Genomic DNA, 9,685 nt, shown 5'->3' with positions numbered 1-9,685 from the left:
AAAGCTGGCCCGGGGCTTGCACGCACAGGGCTCCCCGCGGACGGCCCGGGAGCTTGCCGAGGCGGCTGAGCCGGACCCCGGCGCAGGAGCCAGCCACGAGCCCCTGTCCCTTGGGAGCCAGGGCCCAGGCCTGGCACTGGTGCCCTCGCAGCAGAGCCGTCCGGGCAGGAGCCGGAGGTGCTGGCTGCAGCCGCCCGGGGCCCGTCCTGCCCTCGCTGCTCCCCAGGGGCGGGTTTGCGGCACGGTGCACCCAGGGCTGCTCTGGCGAGAGCCGGATCCCGGGCCGGGTGCCCCCTCCCTTCCCAGGAGCCCCGAACGCAGCTGGGAGCAGGAGAAGGAAACAGGATCCGGGGGGCTAACAGCCCGGCAAAGCCCAGCCCTGCCGGAGCGGAGGAGACGAGGTGAAACTCTAGACCCAGGAGCAGCCTGGCGGGAGGGGGCGAGACAGCTGCAGCCCCCGCCTGCCCACGCTCCCGCAGCGCCGGCTGGGGAGCGGGGCTGGGCGCCGTGGGGCAGGCGAAGAGCGGGGCCTGGGGGCTGCGGCGCCCCAACCCACGCTGCTCCCAGGAGCGCCGGGGTTACAGCAAGGCAGCGCCGAGCCCGTACCTCACTTTTATCTGGTGTCCGGGGGCCGGCCCGGAGCGGGGGTGCAGGGGGTCCCCCGCGTGCGGGGCCCGGCCCGGGAGCGCTTTCCCAGCCTGGGAGCCAGCAGCAGTTGGTGGATCAGTTTCAGGGCGATGCTGGTAGCGGAGTTCACGGTGGCTTAGTGCAACGGCGGCTAATGGGGAACAGATGCACCAGCGCTTTGTGCCGGAGCGCTGCGCGGAGCGCCGGGGGGCACCGCGGCGGAGCCGCTGCTTCCTGCACCTGTGGCACTGCCCCCGTGCCCCCGGGAGCGCGGCCACCCCCCTGGGCAGCACCGGCCGGCGGCAGCGGCCTCCCGGCCCCTGCTCACCCTCGCCCGGCCCTTCGCCCCTCGGGAGCAGCCCAGAAACTGCACCAGGGTCTATTCCAAAAAAATAATTTATCAGGTCGATATTTCATGTACATAAATATTAATCTCTATGGCTATGTACAGAGGCAGGCGGGAGCCAGGCAGGCAGCGGGGCTCCCGCCGAGAGACACTTCCATCGAAACGTCCGGCCAAAGCCACGCCGGACAAAGCCCGGCTCCCCGGGGGACGCCGCGGCTGCCCCGGGGCAGCGCCCGGCCCACGGAGGCGCTGGCTCATGCAATGCCAGCCTGGGTTTGCAGGTCTTGGCCTGGACTGAAGGCACCGTGCAGACACGGGGGCCAGGTAGGCAAGAGCCCAGCCCCCCCCGGGCCCCGGAGAGAGGGAGCCCCTGCCCCAGCGCCGCGGCTCGGGGCCCTGCGCACGCACCGCGGGCAACAGCCCTGCGCCCGCTTCACGCCCGGACCCGCTGCCCCCGAGAGCGGCGGCACCCTCGGCGTCTCCCGGCCCTGCCCGCCCCTACGTCCTCGCGCTGGGGTAGGCGAAGAGGCAGGGAGCGACCGGCAGCGGGTCGTGGGTGAAGACAGAGTCGTCCGAGGAGCAGGTGCTGGCGGTGTCCTCGCAGGAGGGCGAGTACTGCTCGAAGGGCATGGAGAGGTCCAGGTACTGCAGGGGGGAGACGGGGCCGTCAGCGCCCGGGGCCACCTGCCCCACAGCCCGCAGGGACCACGCGGCGCGTCCCCTCCGCAACTCACCTCCTCGGAGACGGCCGCCAGGATCTTGTCCAGCCCCTCCACCAGCTGCTTGAAGGTGGGGCGCTGGGAGGGCACGGCGTGCCAGCACTCCCTCATCAGCATGTACCTGGGGAGCGAGGGCGCGTTAGCGGGGCGGCACCGCAGCCCCTGCCCGTCCCGTCCCCCCCCCCCTACTGGCCTGGCCCCTACTCACAGCTCGTGGGTGCAGTTGGATGGCCGGTCCATGCGGTGCCCTTCCTTCAGCAGCTTGAAGAGCTCTTCTACGGGGATGCCAGGGTACGGGGAGCCCCCCAGGGTGAAGATCTCCCACATCAGGATTCCGAAGGACCACCTGGGATCACAGGCAGCAAGGGGGGTGGTAAATCAGCCACATCCTTGACCCCTTTGCACAGGCAGGGCCCTCACTGCCCCCACAGCACCCTGATCTGCCATGGTGGAAGGGGACAGGAGAAGGTGGCAGGTCCAGACACCTGCAGAGCCAGGCATCATCACTGGGATGAAATGGGAGACGTGCCCTGCCGTTGTTATCCCTATGGGGTACCTCCTGCCTATTTATGGGGGCTTTCCAGTGTGGGTATAGCCCCATGGAGCTGCCTCATCCCACACCCTATAGCAGCCCTCTATTCCCGGGACTCACACATCACTCTGGTGTGTGTAGACACGGTCAAACAGGGCCTCCGGTGCCATCCACTTCACAGGCAGGCGGCCCTACAAGAACAAACCCTCTGCTTAGCCATGGCTACGGGCCCCCGTACCCGTCTCTTCCCCTCTCCCAGTTCCTGCCACACTCACATTGCTGGTTTTCTTGTAGTAGTCGATGTCATGGACATCTCTGGCCAAGCCAAAGTCAGCAATTTTCATCACGCTCTCCGCGGTGACGAGCACGTTGCGGGCAGCCAAGTCACGGTGGATGCACTGCCAGGCAGGAACCATCACCCGCAGGACGTGAGAGAGCAGCTCTGGTTCAGCATGTCCCCTCTGCACATCCTGACTGCCACACACTTCCTATCCAACCCACGGTCCCCCCAGTCCCCTCCACACTCCCGTCAGGGTCACCGCCACATGGGGCTGGTTGCAGCGACAGGCGCATATGGGGAAGAGAACCAGGAGGCAGGACAGGTCTTTTGTCCTGCACAGATGGTTCTGGGGAGAGCTCCAAGATGCTGCCCTGAGCTTTGCTGAATGTGGCTGAGAGCTTCTGGACAGCATGGAGGAGGTGGCTGGGTTCCCCTTCTCTGTTCAGAGAGAGGACAGTGGGTTTAGCAGAGACGTGAAACACACAGCTCCTCCATCAGCTCTGTGTCCACCAGGAGGTTTTTTCAGACACAGGCACCCCGATGGGCTGTGCCAGCCGTACCCGTTTGGACTCCAGGTATTCCATGCCACGGGCCACCTGGTAGACGCAAGAGACCAGGTCCTTGAAGGAGAGCTGCTCCTCAGGCATCGTGGTGATGTCAAAAGTATAGTCAGGTGTTGGGGGCCGCCGGGCCCGGAGGTACTCACGCAGGTTGCCCTTCGCAGCAAACTCCACAATCACGTACAGTGGCCCTGGAAAGGGTGTCCACACCGCTCAGCCCTGGTGCCCCATCCAGGTCCCCTCCAACCCCTCCCTGCCCACCCAAAAGTCTCCCCTCCTCTGCTCACAACCTGCCCCTTTCAGCTCCATGCCTGCCTTCCCCATTCCCCCAAGTCCTGCCTGCACAGCCCCGCTCACCATCCTGTGTGCAGACTCCCAGAAGGTTGATGATGTTTTTGTGCTTGTCCATGAGCTTCATCATCTCCATCTCAGATATGAGGTCGGCCAGGTCCTTGTCGGTGGCGTTGTCTGGGGAGGGAGGGTTGGGTCACTGTGCTAGCTGGGGTGGCACCGCAGCCTGGCCCCACGCCTGCCACCGCCACAACGTCGGTGCCTGGGACGCCGCACGGAAATGGTTACCTTTGAGCATCTTGACAGCCACAGTGACGGCTCGGTCCGGCTGGTCCCTGTCGATGCCGTACGCCTCTGCCCGCACCACCTGGCCAAAGCAGCCTTCTCCCAGAGGCTTGCCCAGCACCAGCCTGGCAGGGTGAGATGGATCTGTGAGCACCCTGCCCTGCTGCCCACCCCACAGCACTATCCAACACTGTGGGGCAGAGCCAATGTGGCAGAGAGGGGCAGCCCCAGGCCGGAGGGAGTCCCAGTGTTGGCACCAGCTGTGGCTATTGCAGTTCTTTAAGTAGAGCCTTGAGGTACTGTTGGGCTTGCAATGGGGAGCCCCTGGTGATGGGGAGCCCTGACCCACAAGTCTGGTAGATTGATGGGGAATCAGGGCAGCCAGAAGACTTCCCTGCCCAGCACCCACAAGCTGCTTGTCCCAAGGATGGCTGCAGAGAGCAGCCTCGGGACACAGACCTCCCTCTCCCCTGTGCTGTGTGGCACCGTACTTGTCTCGGGGGAACTCCCACTTGGAGTCCAGGGGCAGGTCCAGCTCCATGACCCCAGCCAGCATCGGGGCACAGCTGGAGGAGAGACGAGTGACGCGCATCAGGGATGTACTGGACTTCCCAGAGGAGCTGGAGTCCAGGGAGAACTGCAGAGAGAATACAGGAGACCTCAGCCATCCAGCCTGTGCTCTGGGGCCAAACAGGGCTCCCAGCTGAGGACAGCAGGGACATGCAAGGATCCAGTTGTGCCAGAGACACTCTCACTCAGAGCAACGAGATGAGGGAGTTCCCAGTGGCTGGGGGCAGGAAGAGGCAGTGGGGAGTGCTGGCAGTGGGGAAGGTGGGATGGGCGCAGGTGGCACTAGCAGAGACCGGCCCTACACCTTCCCAGGACTGCTGCTCGCCACGTACCTGTCGGATGAGTGGGAATTTGGAGAGCTTGTGGACAGCCATGGGCTCCAGAGGCTGCTTGCTCGGCTGGGTCTGCATCCGGCACAGCACCACGATGATGACAGCCATGGCCACAGCCAGTGAGCCCGATGTGTAGATGATGATGTCTGTGTACTTGGCCTCGGGGGCCTCGGCTTCCCGCTCCAGGTCCTCTTCTGAAGAGAGTGAACGAGTTGGCCGGAGCCATGGTCCTTGCATGCCCAGACCCCTGCTCCACAGACAGGCCTCCCGCTCCCACACCGGCCTCGTGCTGCTGCCCTGGGAGCCCCTGCCCTCACCTGGGAGCACGGTGAGCCAGGCTGACTGGTAGGAGAGACCGATGGAATTCCCGGCCAGGCAGGTGTATTCGCCTGCATCCTCCATGGAGACGTTGCGCAGGTACAACACCTCCACCTCCGAGCTGTTGATGTCTGCGGTCTGCCAGGGAAGGGGACAGAGCATGAGCTCCTCTCCTCCAAGGCAGGCTCTGTGCAAACCCTTCATCATCACTTCAGCATGGGCATCTGGGGTCTGGGCACTTCTAGTCCCGATCTCCCAAGGCTGGGCATTACCTTGAGCACTTGCACGTAGGGGACGCCATCGGGACCGTAGCTGCTGCCGTTCACCTCAATGTGCTTCAACCACTGGATATGGGGCTGGGCATCACTGTAGACTTTGCAGAAGAACTCCACATCGCTGCCCACCAGGGCCGTGGTGTTGGCAGGCAGCCCAGCCTGCAAGATGGGCCTGTGTGGGGACCTCTCTGCACAGAGGAAAGCAGGGCAGTGTCACCCACACTGCACGTGACGCTTGGGGCAGGGCCTTACTTGGCCTCCCTCTCTGCCCTCTGTGAACCCCAGGTGAGCCCTTCCCAGGACCTGGCAGTGAACCTGCCTGGTCTCGCATCCCCATGTCTCTTGGGTGCTCAGGACTCTCTAGGGACACGTGGGCTGCTCAAGCAGTGGGGTATGAATAGACTCCTCTGCCTCCTTCCCTGTGGGCCTGTGCCCCTCTCCCAGAGCCCTGCATGAGCAGAGACCCAGCACCAGCACTGCTCAGGAGAGCACTCACCCAGTACATCCAGGAGGTAGCTGTAGCGGATGCTGCCAAACCTGTTCTCCACCAGGCAGGTGTAGTTGCCACGGTCAGAGGGCACCACGCTCTCCATGACCAGGCTCCAGTGCTGGTGCCGAAGCTGCCGGGATGGAGGCAACATGGTGAGGGGTGATGGGGAGGGTGAGGGGAACAAAACTGCTGCTGAGCCAGGCCCTGAGGCAGACAGATGCTGCAGGGGGAACCTGCGCCCTTACCCGGATGCCTCCGATGCGGTGCTCGCCCCGAAACTCACGCCCGTTCTTGAACCAGCGAATGCTGGGGCTGGGGCTGCCCGAGGCTGGGCAGCGAAACTTGACCGTGTTCCCTGCGGGCACCGCGTACAGCTTCTTGTCCATCCGGTGTGGGTGTGTCCAGTAGGGCGCTGGGGAAACACGTGGTTAATGCACAGTAGGATGGGGTGCATGTCCCAGCTCAGGGGCCAAGGCGCAGCCCAGAGCCTGGCTGAGCTGCTGCCAACCCCTCATGCTGTGAGCCGGGTGCAGCAATGCACAAGGCAAGGTCCTGCCCCACATGGCCTTCTCCAGGGCAGGTCAGACCCTAGATGTGGCCCAGCCTGGCCAGCACTGACCTCTGTGCATGTAGACAGGCTCCTCATTCCGGTCTCCGTGGGGCCCACCATCCCCATCACTGTCTTCATCATCATCACCTGATGCCAATGAGTCTGCAAGGGAGGATGGGTTGAGATCTGCAGGATTACATGGCACGTGGGGTGCTCTCCTCCCCATGGCTGTACCAGGCAGTGGGCTGGGTGCTGCCTGGGCTCTTACCCACAACAGAGATGGTGAAGTTGCGCAGAATCTCCCCAGTCGCTCGTGCCCGGCACACGTAGAGCCCTGAGTCCTCATAAGCAACCTCCGAGATCTCCAACAGGCTCTGCTGGAGATGGATGCGACCTCCTGGGATAAGAGGCCTCGACTCCTTGTACCAGACCACACTGGCTCTGCTGTGGTTGGCATCGCAGTACAGCTTCAACACATTGCCCAGGTCCAGCAGAAGATGTTCCTCTTCCGACTCCAGTAAAGGGCTCTCGAACATCTCTGCCAGCCCAGGAGAAACGCGCTGAGCACCAGACCCTAAGCTCACCCATCTCACATGTCCCCACCAGCAGGACCCTTGGCACACACCCACTCCAGTGCAGAGAGCACACGGTGCAAAACGGCCCAGCGCCTGGCTCCACCGCCCCATCCAGGCTGTGGCCATGGGCGAGGGCTGGACTCTGCCCTTGGGCGTGGGATGAGGCTTCCCTGGCCGCCTGCCTGGCACTGTGGTGCGCCTGACCGAGGCCACACAAGCCACAGCCCTTCTGGAGGGGCTGCTCCCTGTGCCGCAGGGTGCCCAGACCTGTTCTCCCCATGGAGGACGGGCGCCCCTCAGCACTGGCCAGGGGCAGGAGCTCCCCCACTCCTCCGTACCCCTGGCCTTGCCCCAGACAGCAGCAGGGGCACTTGGCATCAAGCCCTCCCAGCCACCCTAGGTCTGCTGCTCCCCAGCAGCCTTTCCTGCAGGGTCTGGCCAGCAGGAACAGCACAGCCCTGGCCCGGGGGAGACGTTAGGAGCCGAGTGCCTGCAAAGCAGACCCAGAGCCAGGGACTCACAGCACTGAGTGCAGAAGCCGTGTCCGCAGACCCTCCTCGGCAGGACAGCATGTCACATGCAGCACGGCCGCGTGCCCCAAGCACAGCCGGGAACCCAGCCCTGGCTTTGCCCAGCTAATGGCCATCTCGTGTGAACGGGGTAGAAACAACCCAACGGCCAGCTCAGCAAACACTGACTGCAACCTCACTGCCTGTACGCGGAAATCTTGGGGACCAAACTAATACGCAAGAGCTGCAAAAAGCAGGACCAGTGGCCCAGCCTGGCCCCCAAGACATGAGCCCTGCCCGTCCACAGCCCCCCCACAGAGCCAGCAGAAGCCGAGCCTTGTCCTGGGCCCAGCCTCTGTGGGTCCTGCAGACGCATGCCCACGTGCTCCCCAGCCATCTGCTCTGCCACCAGAGACAAGACGCGGGGCAGCCAGGCCTCTGCTCCTCTGTGCACGTGTGCTTCTCCGGTACACATTCAAGCCCACCGCAAGAGGCTCGGGCTGCCTGCACCTCCCGGGCAATCAGTTGCTAATTAATAACATGCAACTGCCACAGCGAGAGCTTTCACACCATCCCGCCTCGCGGCACTCATCCACGGAGCGAACCCAAGCCCCCAGCAACGCAGGGAGGCCCACCCCCAGCAAACAGCCTGTCCCGAGCCAGCAGACTCCTACTCCAGAGAGCCTCCAGCCGAGGGCTCCCCGCCTCCCAAGCCAAGTACCCAGCCCCGCGGGTGCCCCCCGTATCCCCAGCCCCTGCTGCCCAGCCGCACACTCACACACGTGCACGGAGCTGTGCGGCTCCGCGTGCCCAGGGCAAGCAGAGCAGGTGCTGAGGACACCGGCGTCCCCATCCCCAGGGACTTGCTGCCCAGCTTGCACGTCCCCTCTCTCCAAGCCCCGCATTGTGCCCCCGGCAGCCGTACCTGGCTCCAGCGTCCTGCCCCGGGGAGCAGCCGGCCGAGCCCCCGCAGCCGCCAGCAGGAGCCCCGGCAGGATGTGCAGCAGGCGCCACATCTTCCAGGCCCTGCCGGCGCAGCGGCTCACGCTCTGCAAGACAGGCAGGAGCTCGGTGACCAGAGCCAGCAGCAGCACCAGCGCCGTGCCCTGGAGCGGGCAGCCAGCTCCCCCCCCCCCCCCCCCCGGGGCTCAGCCAGATGGGACATGTGGGGGGGGGGGGAAGCCACCTCTTCGTCCTAGCCCTGCCTGAGGTGCCATGGGGGACATGCAGTGGGGCAGCTGGGTGACACAAGTCCCCACAGCATGTCCTCATAGCAGTGGGGGGAGCCCCAAGTGGGAGAAAGCCCCCTCCAACCCTCAAACCTTGATGGCTGGGTGGGGGGACATCAGCAGTGGGACCCCGGTTGGACACAGGGATTTGACCCCTGCAAGCCAGCAGCGGGGATCGGGGCCCTGACCCCCATCTAGCCAGGGTGCTGGGGACAAGTCTACCTGGCCAAGGGGGACCCGCAGCTGCAAGGATCGGAGTGCCCGAGGTGTGTGGGGGGGGTCAGGGACAGCCCCGAGGGCAGAGGGTCCCGGGATCAGGGTTGTGGGGTGGAGGGTGCTGGGGCCCACATCAAGGGGGGCGATTACAAGTCCCAGGAAGGGGAGAACCCCGAGGGCAGAGGGGCAGGGATGGGGGGGGAGGACCCCGGGGCCAGCACAGCCTTGAGGTGAGGGATCAGGGGCACCATGGACGGGAGGGGGGTCCCCGGATTCAGAGCCGGGGGGGGAGGGCGCAGGGCCCCGCGGGCGGGGGTGGTCCGGGCCAGCCCCGAGGGCAGAGAGGGCCGGGATCCCGAGCGCAGCGGAGGCCCAGGGGAAAGGGGTCGCGGGCGTCGTTACCGGCGGTGAGGGGCTCCCTCGGCGGAGCCGCCCGCACGCCGCGGGGAGGGCCCGGGCAAAGTCCGCCGCCGCCGCCGCTCACGTCGGGGCGCGGGGCCGGCTCAGCGCCGCGGCGGCCCAAAGCGCGGCCCCATGGCGGGCGCAGCGGCTGCCGAGGGCCGCAACCCGCCGCCGCCGCCTGCCCGTCCGCCGCCGCCGCCCTCGGTGCGCGCCGTCCCGGCTCTGCCGCCGCGGCCGCGGGCGCGGGCACTTTGTAGGGACGCGCTCGGGTTACAGCGGCGCCGCGTGCGGCCCTCGCCGGGGGCGGCCCGCCCGCGCCGCCCGCCCTCCCCCGCGCCGGGCCCGCCGCGCCGCGCCGCCCTGCCCGCCCGGCCCGCCCGGCCCGGTCCGGTCCGGCCCGGCCCCGCGGGCTCGCCGCTGCCCGGCCCCGCGGCGGCTGGGGCGAGGGCCCGGGGCTGGGGGGTGGGGGGGGGCTGAGGGGGCCGGGGCAGCCCCACGGGGCTGAGGTGAGAGCCCGCGGGGCTGAAGCAAGGTCGCTTGGAGCCGAGGCGGCCCAGCGGGGCCGAGACGCGCTGCTGT

The 9,685-nt window shown here is 66.3% G+C and overlaps 1 protein-coding gene across 5 annotated transcripts; it reads right to left on the bottom strand.

Moving 5' to 3' along the window:
• Positions 1 to 1,038: 1,038 nt before the first annotated feature.
• Positions 1,039 to 9,184, bottom strand: FGFR4 (fibroblast growth factor receptor 4). 5 transcript variants are annotated; one of them, XM_062587747.1, is made up of 18 exons: positions 9,107 to 9,184; positions 8,185 to 8,308; positions 6,444 to 6,713; positions 6,245 to 6,337; positions 5,871 to 6,037; positions 5,632 to 5,755; positions 5,133 to 5,323; positions 4,860 to 4,998; positions 4,543 to 4,736; positions 4,132 to 4,277; positions 3,644 to 3,765; positions 3,422 to 3,532; positions 3,065 to 3,255; positions 2,500 to 2,622; positions 2,345 to 2,415; positions 1,901 to 2,038; positions 1,708 to 1,813; positions 1,417 to 1,618 (listed from the first exon to the last, which is right to left on the bottom strand). In XM_062587747.1, the coding sequence occupies exons 2-18, from the start codon at positions 8,273 to 8,275 to the stop codon at positions 1,472 to 1,474; spliced, it is 2,424 nt and encodes an 807-aa protein (XP_062443731.1). In that variant the 5' UTR covers positions 8,276 to 8,308; positions 9,107 to 9,184; the 3' UTR covers positions 1,417 to 1,471. The 5 variants fall into 5 exon arrangements, with proteins under 5 accessions (XP_062443728.1, XP_062443729.1, XP_062443732.1 ...); XM_062587744.1 differs by having other exon boundaries at positions 1,039 to 1,813; XM_062587745.1 differs by having other exon boundaries at positions 1,039 to 1,813; positions 4,543 to 4,733.
• Positions 9,185 to 9,685: the final 501 nt, after the last annotated feature.

The sequence above is a fragment of the Rhea pennata genome, chromosome 14 (assembly GCF_028389875.1).
Source record: "Rhea pennata isolate bPtePen1 chromosome 14, bPtePen1.pri, whole genome shotgun sequence".
Taxonomy (NCBI): Eukaryota; Metazoa; Chordata; class Aves; order Rheiformes; family Rheidae; genus Rhea; species Rhea pennata.
This window is presented reverse-complemented; position numbering and strand designations above follow the sequence as displayed.

Coding starts and splice junctions, on each gene's coding strand:
- FGFR4 (XM_062587744.1), bottom strand. CDS start 8,275: ATGTGGCGCCTGCTGCACATCCTGCCGGGGCTCCTGCTGGCGGCTGCG. Junction 6,038..6,244: donor GCCTGTCTACATGCACAGAG/GTCAGTGCTGGC, acceptor GTGTTTCCCCAG/CGCCCTACTGGACACACCCA. Junction 5,324..5,631: donor CTACCTCCTGGATGTACTGG/GTGAGTGCTCTC, acceptor TCCTCTGTGCAG/AGAGGTCCCCACACAGGCCC.